General features: G+C 48.4%; 1 protein-coding gene across 3 annotated transcripts in view; it reads right to left on the bottom strand.

Annotated features, from left to right (window-relative positions):
* The window catches only part of hmcn1 (hemicentin 1), a 282,581-nt gene that overhangs the window by 149,598 nt on the left and 117,910 nt on the right, over positions 1 to 15,073 (bottom strand). For all 3 annotated transcript variants that reach the window (XM_065009245.1, XM_065009247.1, XM_065009246.1), the window contains exons 13-17: positions 14,858 to 14,985; positions 14,625 to 14,738; positions 10,898 to 11,059; positions 10,473 to 10,667; positions 10,287 to 10,382 (exon numbers count right to left, since the gene is read on the bottom strand). In XM_065009245.1, the coding sequence (XP_064865317.1) occupies positions 10,287 to 10,382; positions 10,473 to 10,667; positions 10,898 to 11,059; positions 14,625 to 14,738; positions 14,858 to 14,985 (695 nt within the window). The remainder of the gene's footprint in view (positions 1 to 10,286; positions 10,383 to 10,472; positions 10,668 to 10,897; positions 11,060 to 14,624; positions 14,739 to 14,857; positions 14,986 to 15,073) is intronic.

Genomic DNA, 15,073 nt, shown 5'->3' with positions numbered 1-15,073 from the left:
GTGGAATTTCTTTCTTTCTTAATGCATTTGAGCCAATCAGTTGTGTTGTGACTTGCTTGGGCCAAGAAACGCGAGCAATGGACATTAGACCTGTGGAAATCTGTCCTTTGGTCTAATGAGTCCAAACTTGAGATTTTTGGTTCCAACTGCCATGTCTTTGTGAGATGCAGAGTAGGTGAACGTATGATCTCCGCATGTGTGGTTCCCACCGTGAAGCATGGAGGAGTTGGGATGGTGCTTTGCTGGTGACACTGTTGGGGATTTATTTAGAATTCAAGACACACTTTACCAGCATGACTACCACAGCATTCTGCAGTGATACAACATCCCATCTGGTTTGCACTAAGTGGGACTACAATTTGTTTTTTAACAGGACAATGACGTAAAACACCTCCAGGCTGTGTAAGGGATATTTGACCAAAGGGAGAGTGATTGAGTGCTACATCAGATGACCTGGCCTCCACAATCACCCGACCTCAACCCAATTGAGATGGCTTGGGATGAGTTGGACTGCAGAGTGAAGGAAAAGCAGCCAACAAGTGCTCAGCATATATGGGAATTTCTTCAAGACTGTTGGAAAAGCATTCCAAGACTTGTACCGAAGCCACTCCTGCATTGTCTTGGCTGTGTGCTTAGGGTCGTTGTCCTGTTGGAAGGTGACCTTTCCAACAGCCCGAGTCTGAGGTCCTGAGCACTCTGAAGCAGGTTTTCATCAAGGATCTCTCTGTACTTTGCTCCATTCATCTTTGCCTCGATCCTGACAAGTCTCCCAGTCCCTGCCACTGAAAAACATCCCCACAGCATGATACTTCTACCACCATGCTTCACTGTAGGGATGGTGCCAGGTATCCTCCAGACATGACACTTGGCATTCAGGCCAAAGAGCTCAATCTTGATTTCATTTACATTTAACATTTAAGTCATTTAGCAGACGCTCTTATCCAGAGCGACTTACAAATTGGTGCATTCACCTTATGACCTCCAGTGGAACAGTAGTGCATCTAAATCTTTTCAGGGGGAGGGGGGGTGAGAGGGATTACTTTATCCTATCCTAGGTATTCCTTAAAGAGGTGGGGTTTCAGGTGTCTCCGGAAGGTGGTGATTGACTCCGCTGTCCTGGCGTCGTGAGGGAGTTTGTTCCACCATTGGGGGGCCAGAGCAGCGAACAGTTTTGACTGGGCTGAGCGGGAACTGTACTTCCTCAGTGGTAGGGAGGCGAGCAGGCCAGAGGTGGATGAACGCAGTGCCCTTGTTTGGGTGTAGGGCCTGATCAGAGCCTGGAGGTACTGAGGTGCCGTTTTCATCAGATCAGAGAATCTTGTTTCTCATGGTCTGTGAGTCTTTAGGTGCCTTTTGGCAAACTCATAGCGGGCTGTCATGTGCCTTTTACTGAGGAGTGGCTTCCGTCTGGCCACTCGACCATAAAGGCCTAATTGGTGGAGTGCTGTAGAGATGGTTGTCCTTCTGGAACATTCTCCCATCTTCACAAAGGAACTCTAGAGCTCTGTCAGCGTGACCATCGGGTTCAATTCATTCGACCTCATGGCTTGGTTATTGTTCTGACATGCACTGTCAACTGTGGGACCTTATATAGACAGGTGTGTGCCTTTCCAAATCATGTCCAATCAATGTAATTTACCACAGGTGGACTCTAGTCAAATTGTTGATACAGCTCAAGGATGATCAATGGAAACAGGATGCACCTGAGCTCAATTTGGAGTTGCATAGCAAAGGGTCTGAAAACTTATGTAAATAAGGTATTTCTGTTTTAAATACATTTGCAAAATGTTTCTGAAAACCTGCTTTTGCTTTGTCATTATGGGGTATTTTGTGCAGATTGCTGAGGAAATTGTTTAATTTAATCAAGCTTTTTGCCCTCAGAACATCCTCAATTCGTCAGGTCATGGACTCTATAAAGGTGTCAAAAGCGTTCCACAGGGATGCTGGCCCATGTTGACTCCAATGCTTCCCACAGTTGTGTGAAGTCGGGTGGATGTCCTTTTGGTGGTGGACCATTCTTAATACACACAGGAAACTGTTGAGCGTGAACAACCAAGCAGCGATGCAGCTCTTGACTCAAACCGGTGCGCCTGGATTCACCTGGTCAGTCTATGTCATTGAAAGAGCAGGTGTTGCTAATCTTTTATACACTTAGTGTATCTCTCTACTCTCTCTTTCTCACTGTGATTTAGGTCTTTTTTCTCCCATGACTTCTACAAGAACTGACATCCCCTTCAAACCATGCCAGGGAATTTGAGCGTTCCTCTGAGTTCACCCCTACATTCCCTCGCCTTCAAATAAACTCAATGCATGCGGCCCATTACTCACACACACAACTCCAGCACAACTGAAATATCACTCAAACGCTGAGCGCTTTCCTCTGCTGCTCTCAGTGAAAATATTAACTTTCAATTCAAAAGTAGCAATCTGTCTTTGAACGCAACAGAAGACAGACCTGACCATTGATGAATGTGATCTAAACTCAGCAAAAAAAGAAACCTCCTCTCACTGTCAACTGCGTTTATTTTCAGCAAACTTAACATATGTAAATATTTGTATGAACACAACAAGATTCAACAACTGAGACATAAACTGAACAAGTTCCACAGACATGTGACAAACTGAAATGGAATTATGTGTCCCTGAACAAAGGTCAAAGGTCAAAAGTAACAGTCAGTATCTGGTGTGGCCACCAGCTGCATTAAGTACTGCAGTGCATCTCCTCCTCATGGACTGCACCAGATTTGCCAGTTCTTGCAGTGAGATGTTACTCCACTCTTCCACCAAGGCACCTGCAACTTCCCAGACATTTCTGTGTGGGAATGGCCCTAGCCCTCACCTTCCGATCCAACAGGTCCCAGATGTGCTCAATGGGATTGAGATCCTGGCTCTTCGCTGGCCATGGCAGAACACTGACATTCCTGTCTTGCAGGAAATAACGCACAGAACGAGCAGTATGGCTGGTGGCATTGTCATGCTGGAGGGTCATGTGAGGATGAGCTTGCAGGAAGGGTACCACATGAGGGAGGAGGATGTCTTCCCTGTAACGCACAGCGTTGAGATTGCCTGCAATGACAACAAGCTCAGTCCGATGAGGCTGTGGCACACCGCCCCAGACCATGACGGACCCTCCACCTCCAAATCAATCCCGCTCCGGACTACAGACCTCGGTTTAACGCTCATTCCTTCGATGATAAACGCGAATCCGACCACCACTCCTGGTGAGACAAAACCACGACTCGTCAGTGAAGAGCACGTTTTGCCAGTCCTGTCTGGTCCAGCAACGGTGGGTTTGTGCCCATAGGCGACGTTGTTGACGGTGAAGTCTGGTGAGGACCTACCTTACAACAGGCCTATAAGCCCTCAGTCCAGCCACTCTCAGCCTATTGTGGACAGTCTGAGCACCGATGAAGGAATTGTGGTGTAACTCGGAGAGTTGTTGTTGCCATCCTGTACCTGTCCCGCAGGTGTGATGTTCAGATGTACCGATCCTGTGCAGGTGTTGTTACAAATAGTCTGTCACTGCGAGGACGATCAGCTGTCCGTCCTGTCTCCCTGTAGCACTGTCTTAGGCGTCTGACAGTAAGGACATTGGAATTCATTGCCCTGGCCACATCTGCAGTCCTCATGCCTCCTTGCAGCATGCCTAAGGCACGTTCACACAGATGAGCAGGGACCCTGGGCATCTTTCTTTTGGTGTTTTTCAGAGTCAGTAGAAAGGCCTCTTCAGTGTCCTAAGTTTTCATGACTGTGACTTGAATTGCTTACCGTCTGTAAGCTGTTAGTGTGTTAACGACCGTTTCACAGGTGCATGTTCATTAATTGTTTATGGCTCATTGAACAAGCAGGGAAACAGTGATTAAACCCTTTACAATGAAGATCTGTGAAGTTATTTGGATTTGTATGAATTATCTTTGAAAGACAGGGTCCTGAAAAAGGGACGTTAGCTGACTAAACTCCACACCATGGTGAAGGACGTTTCTGATGAACTTCATTAACGGAGTAGAGCAGTGACCAGGCTTTGTGGAATTCAACTCCAACTACATTGATTCGGCCAAAAATAATTCAAAACGTTAAAATTATGAAACGTTAACCTTGTTCCTATGTTTCTCCCCTGTCTTCCTTTCTTTGTTTTCTGAAATCCATTATTTTTCATAAAAACTGAATCTAATAGAACCACCAACTGTTTAATTGTTGAGATTTAATTGACATATAAACTTCCCTCTGTACCCCTATAATACCCTCCTCTACCCTACCCTCTGTACCCCTATAATGCCCTCCTCTACCCTACCCTCTGTACCGCTCCTATAATACCCTCCTCTACCCTACCCTCTGTACCCCTATAATACCCTCCTCTACCCTACCCTCTGTACCCCTATAATACCCTCCTCTACCCTACCCTCTGTACCCCTATAATACCCTCCTCTACCCTACCCTCTGTACCCCTATAATACCCTCCTCTACCCTACACTCTGTACCCCTCCTATAATACCCTCCTCTACCCTACCCTCTGTACCCCTCCTATAATACCCTCCTCTAACCTACCCTCTGTACCCCTCCTATAATACCCTACTCTTCCCTACCCTCTGTACCCCTCCTATAATACCCTCTTCTACCCTACACTCTGTACCCCTCCTATAATACCCTCCTCTACCCTACCCTCTGTACCCCTCCTATAATACCTCCCTCTACCCTACCCTCTGTACCCTATAATACCCTCCTCTACCCTACCCTCTGTACCCCTATAATACCCTCCTCTACCCTACCCTCTGTACCACTCCTATAATACCCTCCTCTACCCTACCCTCTGTACCCCTATAATACCCTCCTCTACACTACCCTCTGTACCCCTATAATACCCTCCTCTACCCTACCCTCTGTACCCCTATAATACCCTCCTCTACCCTACCCAATGTACCCCTCTATAATACCCTCCTCTACCCTACCCTCTGTACCCCTATAATACCCTCCTCTACCCTACCCTCTGTACCCCTATAATACCCACCTCTACCCTACCCTCTGTACCCCTCCTATAATACCCTCATCTACCCTACCCTCTGTACCCCTATAATACCCACCTCTACCCTACCCAATGTACCCCTCCTATAATACCCTCCTCTACCCTACCCCCTATAATACCCTCCTCTACCCTACCCTCCTCTACCCTACCCCCCTTTAATACCCTCCTCTACCTTACCCTCTGTACCTTATAATACCATCCTCTACCCTACCCCCTATAATACCCTCCTCTACCCTACACTCTCTACCCTCTAATACCCTAATCTACCCTACCCTCTGTACCCTATAATACCCTCCTCTACCCTACCCTCTGTACCCCTATAATACCCTCCTCTACCCTACCCTCTGTACCCCTCCTATAATACCCTCCTCTACCCTACCCTCTGTACCACTCCTATAATACCCTCCTCTACCCTACCCTCTGTACCCCTATAATACCCTCCTCTACCCTACCCTCTGTACCCCTATAATACCCTCCTCTACCCTACCCTCTGTACCCCTATAATACCCTCCTCTACCCTACCCTCTGTACCCCTATAATACCCTCCTCTACCCTACACTCTGTACCCCTCCTATAATACCCTCCTCTACCCTACCCTCTGTACCCCTCCTATAATACCCTCCTCTAACCTACCCTCTGTACCCCTCCTATAATACCCTACTCTTCGCTACCCTCTGTACCCCTCCTATAATACCCTCTTCTACCCTACACTCTGTACCCCTCCTATAATACCCTCCTCTACCCTACCCTCTGTACCCCTCCTATAATACCTCCCTCTACCCTACCCTCTGTACCCTATAATACCCTCCTCTACCCTACCCTCTGTACCCCTATAATACCCTCCTCTACCCTACCCTCTGTACCACTCCTATAATACCCTCCTCTACCCTACCCTCTGTACCCCTATAATACCCTCCTCTACCCTACCCTCTGTACCCCTATAATACCCTCCTCTACCCTACCCTCTGTACCCCTATAATACCCTCCTCTACCCTACCCAATGTACCCCTCCTATAATACCCTCCTCTACCCTACCCTCTGTACCCCTATAATACCCTCCTCTACCCTACCCTCTCTACCCCTATAATACCCACCTCTACCCTACCCTCTGTACCCCTATAATACCCTCCTCTACCCTACCCTCTGTACCCCTCCTATAATACCCTCCTCTACCCTACCCTCTGTACCCCTCCTATAATACCCTCATCTACCCTACCCTCTGTACCCCTATAATACCCACCTCTACCCTACCCAATGTACCCCTCCTATAATACCCTCCTCTACCCTACCCCCTATAATACCCTCCTCTACCCTACCCTCCTCTACCCTACCCCCCTATAATACCCTCCTCTACCTTACCCTCTGTACCCTATAATACCATCCTCTACCCTACCCCCCTATAATACCCTCCTCTACCCTACACTCTCTACCCTCTAATACCCTAATCTACCCTACCTTCTGTACCCTATAATACCCTCCTCTACCCTACCCTCTGTACCCCTATAATACCCTCCTCTACCCTACCCTCTGTACCCCTCCTATAATACCCTCCTCTACCCTACCCTCTGTACCCCTCCTATTATACCCTATTCTACCCTACCCTCTGTACCCCTCCTATAATACCCTCCTCTACCCTACCCTCTGTACCCCTCCTATAATACCCTCTTCTACCCTATCCTCTGTACCCCTCCTATAATACCCTACTCTTCCCTACCCTCTGTACCCCTCCTATAATACCCTCTTCTACCCTACACTCTGTACCCCTCCTATAATACCCTCCTCTACCCTAACCTACCCTCTGTACCCCTCCTATAATACCCTCCTCTTCCCTACCCTCTGTACCCCTCCTATAATACCCTCCTCTACCCTACCCTCTGTACCCCTCCTATAATACCCTCCTCTACCCTACCCTCTGTACCCCTCCTATAATACCTCACTCTACTCTACCCTACCCTCTGTACCCTATAATACCCTCCTCTACCCTACCCTCTGTACCCCTCCTATAATACCCTCCTCTACCATACCCTCTGTACCCCTCCTATAATACCCTCTTCTACCCTACCCTCTGTACCCCTCCTATAATACCCTACTCTTCCCTACCCTTTGTACCCCTCCTATAATACCCTCTTCCAGCCTACACTCTGTACCCCTCCTATAATACCCTCCTCTACCCTACCCTCTGTACCCCTCCTATAATACCTCACTCTACTCTACCCTACCCTCTGTACCCTATAATACCCTCCTCTACCCTACCCTCTGTACCCCTCCTATAATACCCTCCTCTACCATACCCTCTGTACCCCTCCTATAATACCCTCCTCTACCCTACCCTCTGTACCCCTATAATACCCTCCTCTACCCTACCCTCTGTACCCCTATAATACCCTCCTCTACCCTACCCAATGTACCCCTCCTATAATACCCTCCTCTACCCTACCCTCTGTACCCCTATAATACCCTCCTCTACCCTACCCTCTCTACCCCTATAATACCCACCTCTACCCTACCCTCTGTACCCCTATAATACCCTCCTCTACCCTACCCTCTGTACCCCTCCTATAATACCCTCCTCTACCCTACCCTCTGTACCCCTCCTATAATACCCTCATCTACCCTACCCTCTGTACCCCTATAATACCCACCTCTACCCTACCCAATGTACCCCTCCTATAATACCCTCCTCTACCCTACCCCTATAATACCCTCCTCTACCCTACCCTCCTCTACCCTACCCCCTATAATACCCTCCTCTACCTTACCCTCTGTACCCTATAATACCATCCTCTACCCTACCCCCTATAATACCCTCCTCTACCCTACACTCTCTACCCTCTAATACCCTAATCTACCCTACCCTCTGTACCCTATAATACCCTCCTCTACCCTACCCTCTGTACCCCTATAATACCCTCCTCTACCCTACCCTCTGTACCCCTCCTATAATACCCTCCTCTACCCTACCCTCTGTACCCCTCCTATTATACCCTATTCTACCCTACCCTCTGTACCCCTCCTATAATACCCTCCTCTACCCTACCCTCTGTACCCCTCCTATAATACCTTCCTCTACCCTACCCTCTGTACCCCTCCTATAATACCCTCCTCTACCCTACCCTCTGTACCCCTCCTATAATACCCTCTTCTACCCTATCCTCTGTACCCCTCCTATAATACCCTCCTCTAACCTACCCTCTGTACCCCTCCTATAATACCCTACTCTTCCCTACCCTCTGTACCCCTCCTATAATACCCTCTTCTACCCTACACTCTGTACCCCTCCTATAATACCCTCCTCTACCCTACCCTACCCTCTGTACCCCTCCTATAATACCCTTCTCTTCCCTACCCTCTGTACCCCTCCTATAATACCCTCCTCTACCCTACCCTCTGTACCCCTCCTATAATACCCTCCTCTACCCTACCCTCTGTACCCCTCCTATAATACCTCACTCTACTCTACCCTACCCTCTGTACCCTATAATACCCTCCTCTACCCTACCCTCTGTACCCCTCCTATAATACCCTCCTCTACCATACCCTCTGTACCCCTCCTATAATACCCTCTTCTACCCTACCCTCTGTACCCCTCCTATAATACCCTACTCTTCCCTACCCTCTGTACCCCTCCTATAATACCCTCTTCTACCCTACACTCTGTACCCCTCCTATAATACCCTCCTCTACCCTACACTCTGTACCCCTCCTATAATACCCTCCTCTACCCTACCCTCTGTACCCCTCCTATAATACCCTCCTCTACCCTACCCTCTGTACCCCTCCTATAATACCTCACTCTACTCTACCCTACCCTCTGTACCCTATAATACCCCCTACCCTACCCTCTGTACCCCTCCTATAATACCCTCTTCTACCCTACCCTCTGTACCCTCCTATAATACCCTCCTCTACCCTACCCTCTGTACCCCTCCTATAATACCTCCCTCTACCCTACCCTCTGTACCCTATAATACCCTCCTCTACCCTACCCTCTGTACCCCTATAATACCCTCCTCTACCCTACCCTCTGTACCCCTCCTATAATACCCTCCTCTACCCTACCCTCTGTACCCCTCCTATAATACCCTCCTCTACCCTACCCTCTGTACCCCTCCTATAATACCCTCCTCTAACCTACCCTCTGTACCCCTCCTATAATACCCTACTCTTCCCTACCCTCTGTACCCCTCCTATAATACCTCCCTCTACCCTACCCTCTGTACCCTATAATACCTCCCTCTACCCTACCCTCTGTACCCCTCCTATAATACCCTCCTCTAACCTACACTCTGTACCCCTCCTATAATACCCTCCTCTACCCTACCCTCTGTACCCCTCCTATAATACCTCCCTCTACCCTACCCTCTGTACCCTATAATACCTCCCTCTACCCTACCCTCTGTACCCTATAATACCCTCCTCTACCCTACCCTCTGTACCCCTCCTATAATACCTCCCTCTACCCTACCCTCTGTACCCTATAATACCTGCCTCTACCCTACCCTCTGTACCCCTCCTATAATACCCCACCTCTACCCTACACTCTGTACCCCTCCTATAATATCTCCCTCTACCCTACCCTCTGTACCCTATAATACCCTCCTCTACCCTACCCTCTGTACCCCTATAATACCCTCCTCTACCCTACCCTCTGTACCCCTCCTATAATACCCTCCTCTACCCTACCCTCTGTACCCCTCCTATAATACCCTCCTCTACCCTACCCTCTGTACCCCTCCTATAATACCCTACTCTTCCTTACCCTCTGTACCCCTCCTATAATACCTCCCTCTACCCTACCCTCTGTACCCTATAATACCCTCCTCTACCCTACCCTCTGTACCGCTATAATACCCTCCTCTACCCTACCCTCTGTACCCCTCCTATAATACCCTCTTCTACCCTACCCTCTGTACCCCTCCTATAATACCCTCCTCTACCCTACCCTCTGTATCCCTCCTATAATAACTCCCTCTACCCTACCCTCTGTACCCTATAATACCCTCCTCTACCCTACCCTCTGTACCCCTATAATACCCTCCTCTACCCTACCCTCTGTACCCCTCCTATAATACCTTCCTCTACCCTACCCTCTGTACCCCTCCTATAATACCCTCCTCTACCCTACCCTCTGTACCCCTCCTATAATACCCTCCTCTAACCTACACCACTCTCTACCCTCTAATGCCCTATTCTACCCTACCCTCTGTACCCTACCCCTCCTACAGTACCCAGAGCATGTGATCAGAGATCCCTGTCTGTCTCTTACCCAGTCCGGTGACAGTGACTCTGGCGTGTGTCTGGATCCTCCCAAACTGGTTCTGGGCCTCACACACATACACCGTCTCATCCTCCACCCACAGATCTGACACAGAGAAGAGAGAAGATAGGAATTAGTGTGTGTGTGTGTGTATGTGCGTGCGTGTGTGCAGGTGTATATGAACCAAAACCTCACTGCTGATTTGCAGGTCCCCTCCTGTCTTCTGTGTGATGGTGCTGTGTGTGGGGCGTCTGGTGAAGATGGGTGTGTTGTCCTCCCTCCTCCAGGTGATCTGGGGTTCGGGGTACCCCTGCACGTGGCACGGCAGGGTCACGTTAGAGCCAATGTCCGCCGCCACGTCAGACGGTTCTCTGGTGAACTGGGGTGCAGCTGGAAGGCAAAGGTCAGAGGTTAGGGTTTACAGAGGTCAACAACACTAAGATCTAAATCCCTCATAAGACCATGAAGAAAGGCTTCCTTCATCCATCAATACAGCAGGCAACATTTGACATGGGACAATATAATGACGTGATTTTCTGATGGTAAACTGGTCTTTTGTGGGTGTAGAGATGTCAGATGTCTTTTTCATGATGTGTTCAAGAGTCCAGAGGAATCCTTACATCCTACATCCAGGGTGATCTTCCCAGGTGAGGAGGTTCCTGAAGGGTTCGCAGCCACACAGTTGTAGTCCCCCGCGTCAACGTCCTGTGTCTCCTTGATCGTCAGAGTCCCTCCCAGGGGGTCAATATCCATGTAGGATGATGGCCGCAGCTGCAGGTCGCCTGTGGGTCAAATAAAGGGCAACCAGGAAGTTGTTAACCAGGAAGTTGGCAACCATCAATATGGTCATATCAAATAAAATGTTATTTGTCATGCTTCATCAACAACAGGTGTAGACTAACAGTGAAATGTTTACTTACGGGCCCTTCCCAACAATGTAAAGATAAATAATAGAACAACAATAACACAAGGAATAAATACAAGATGAGTAACAACAACTCGGCTATATACACGAGGTACCAGCAGGTACCAGCAGGTACCAGCACCTAGTCGATGTGCAGGGTTGCGTGGTAATTGAGGTAGATACACAAAAGTATGTGGACACCTGCTCATCGAACATCTCATTCCAAAATCATGGGCATTAATATGGAGTTGGTTCCCCCTTTGCTGCTATAACAGCCTCCACTCTTCTAGGAAGGCTTTCCACTAGATGTTGGAACATTGCTGCGGGGACTTGCTTCCATTCAGCCAGGTCGGGCACTGATTGATGTTAGGCGATTAGGCCTGGCTCGCAGTCTGCATTCCAATTCATCCCAAAGCCTATAGCCTTTAGCTCAGTGTGTAATCCATGGCTTCTGGTTGGGATATGTATGTATGGTCACTGTGGGAACTACATCGTCGATGCACTTATTAATGAAGCCCGTGACTGTGTGTGGAGCCCGTGACTGTGTGTGGAGCCCGTGACTGTGTGTGGAGTAAAGGTGATCTAGAGTTTTTGCGCCTGTAGATGAAACGCTTAAAAGAGGTAAGATGGAGTTCAGTTTCCCGGCATTAAAATCACCGGCCTCCAGATGGGCATTTTCCTGTTTGCTTACGGCCCTTTACAGCTGGTTGAGAGCGGTCTTAGTGCCAGCATCGGTTTGTGGAGGTAAATAGACGGCTAAGAAAAAGAGAGATGAAAACTCTGGGTAAATAGTATGGTCTTCAGCTTATTATTTTCTATTCTATTTCTGGTGAGAAAAACCTATCAAGTACAAAAATTGAGGCGAGAAAAATCTATCAAATACATAAACTGAGGCAAGCAAAACCAATTAAAGTTTATCAAATGCTTTGTGTTTGTTTGCAGCAAATTTTTATGAAATGAGAATGAACATTTGCATCATTCATTCTTTCTTTTAGTGTGTACTCTTCATCTTTCTCTTTGTCTTTCTCGTTCAAGGAATAAGTGGACATAGCAGCAGAATGGAAAAGAGAGCGTTTTAAGGGTTAGACTAAAAGACAGGAGCGTTTTAAGGGTTAGACTAAAAGACAGGAGCGTTTTAAGGGTTAGACTAAAAGACAGGAGCGTTTTAAGGGTTAGACTAAAAGACAGGAGCGTTTTAAGGGTTAGACTAAAAGACAGGAGCGTTTTAAGGGTTAGACTAAAAGACAGGAGCGTTTTAAGGGTTAGACTAAAAGACAGGAGCGTTTTAAGGGTTAGACTAAAAGACAGGAGCGTTTTAAGGGTTAGACTAAAAGACAGGAGCGTTTTAAGGGTTCCCACGAGGTGGCCAGAATCAGTCAAGTGTGTCAGAGGTGTCAGAGGAGCACTTCCTGTGCACCAGCCGGTAAAACATTCCACTTCCTGCTCTGCACTCTATAAAATATATGACTTCCTGTCTGCCCAGGGCCCCGGCAAGCTGATTTATTAAAGCTAACACACAGAGGTATGTGAATGAGAAGTCTCTTTGTGGGTGTGTCTGTCTCTCTCTCTGTGTGTCTGTCTGTCTGTCTGTCTGTCTGTCTGTCTGTCTGTCTGTGTGTGTGTGTGTGTGTGTATGTCTCTGTGTCTGTCTGTGTGTTTCTCTGTGTGTGGGTCTGTGTCTGTGTGTGTCTGTGAGTGTCTGTCTGTGTGTATGTCTCTATGTGTGTCTAAGTGTGTCTGTGTGTCATTCTCTGTGTGTGTGTCTGTGCGTGCGTGCGTGCGTGTGTGTGTGTGTGTGTCTGTGAGTGTCTGTGAGTATGTCTCTATGTGTGTCTGTGAGTATGTCTCTATGTGTGTCTGTGTGTGTCTAAGTGTGTCCGTGTGTGTTTCTCTGTGTGTGTCTAAGTGTGTGTGTGTCTCTGTATGTGTCTGTGTCACTGTGTGTCTATGCGTGTGTGTCTTTCTGTGTGTGTGTGTGTGTGTGTGTGTGTGTGTGTGTGTGTGTGTGTGTGTGTGTGTCTCTCTGTGAGTTTCTCTGTGTGTGTGTGTGTGTGTGTGTGTCTCTGTCTGTGTGTGTGTCTCTGTTAGTTTCTCTCTCTGTGTGTGCGTGCGTGCGTGCGTGTGTGTGTGTGTGTGTGCGTGCATGCGTGTGTGTGCGTGCGTGTGTGTACATCTCTGTGTGTGTCTAAGTCTGTGTGTGTGTGTGTGTGTGTGTGTGTGTCTGTGTGTGTTTCTCTGTGTGTGTCTGTGTGTGTGTGTCTAAGTGTGTGTGTGTCTCTGTATGTGTCTGTGTCACTGTGTCTATGCGTGTGTGTCTTTCTGTGTGTGTGTGTGTGTGTGTGTGTGTGTGTGTGTGTGTGTGTGTGTGTGTGTGTGTGTGTGTGTGTGTGTGTGTGTGTGTGTGTGTGTGTGTGTGTGTGTGTGTGTGTGTGTGTGTGTCTCTGTGAGTTTCTGTGTGTGTGTGTGTGTGTGTCTCTGTCTGTGTGTGTGTGTCTCTGTGAGTTTCTCTCTCTGTGTGCGTGCGTGCGTGCGTGCGTGTGTGTGTGTGTGTGTGTCTTTATGGCTACCACAGTAAGCTCTACACTAGATGTCTGTGTGGGACTGATTTCTTCATTCCGCTCCCTCTCGATCCCAGGCTGTACAATTGGCCTAGCGTTGTCTAGGTTCGTTTGTCTGGGGAGGCTTAACTTGGATCATCGCGCTCTAGCGACTCCTTGTGGCGGGTCGGGTGCCTGCAGGCTGACTTCGGTTGTCAGTTGAATGGTGTTTCCTCCAACACATCGGTGCGGGTGACTTCCGGGTTAAGCGTGCAGGTGTTAAGAAGCGCAGTTTGGCGGGTCATGTTTCAGTGGACGCATGACTCGACCTTCACCTCTACCGAGCACATTGGGGAGTTGCAGCGATGCAATTGGATATCATGAAAAAGAGGATATAGGATATACCCTACCCTCTACTACTGAACTAGAAGGATGATGAGAGTGGACACTTATAGGAAATACCCTACCTTTTAGGAGCGGGAGGCAGTGACAAATAAATTGGTAATAAATATCTATTGAAAAGAATCACTATGGTAACCTATGAGCACCTTGCATCTCAGCTCAACTTCTTTCCATTATTAGTATTTATTTACAGACACTGCAGTGATCTACATCCTAATCACACGATTCTCCGCCCGTACATAGACTACCTCATTTCATAGAGACCACACATACACTAGACACACTTGATCTGGCACGTCCAACCCGGAGAGGAGAGGTAGGCTACTTAACGTGAAGCAGCAACCCTCTACACCATAAAGTCAGGGTTAAGTAACCCTATGGGATTTTCCTGTCCTGAGGAGTAAAAGCTACCCTCCATACTCAACGACAGATGAAGGCCTCTTCTCTTGTCATCATCCCTCTCTGCCACACACAGGAGGCTGCTCCCAAGTCAACATACCTTACCTTTGAACCACCTGATCTCCGGCTGGGGGATCCCTGAGGCGGAGCATGCCAAGATGGTGGTTTCTCCTAGACCAATCAGAATCTCACTCAGCACCACGATCACCACAGGGGACTCTGGGAGAAGACAAGAGACCAGGGGGTGAGAGTATGAGAGAGGGAGACTGGCAGAGCACAACACAGGTTAAAGGAGTCCGTCAGTCCGTCCGTCTGCATGTCTGTTGTGTCCTACTCACCGATATAGGTGAGGACGGATGTTTGAGTGTCTGTCCCAGCCAGGTTGCTGGCCAGACAGCCGTACACCCCAGCATCCTTCTGTTCCATGTTCCTGATGATCAGACTCCCATCAGGGGTCATTCTGTGTCTGCACAGGGGCCAGAGGTCAGAGGGTTAATGCATATTGACACACATCAACCTCATCTACACACACCTGTAATAACATAGCAACACAG

Source organism: Oncorhynchus nerka, linkage group LG24 (assembly GCF_034236695.1).
Source record: "Oncorhynchus nerka isolate Pitt River linkage group LG24, Oner_Uvic_2.0, whole genome shotgun sequence".
Lineage (NCBI taxonomy): Eukaryota > Metazoa > Chordata > Actinopteri > Salmoniformes > Salmonidae > Oncorhynchus > Oncorhynchus nerka.
Note: the sequence above shows the minus strand (reverse complement) of the source record. Positions and strands in the feature narration are given on the sequence as shown.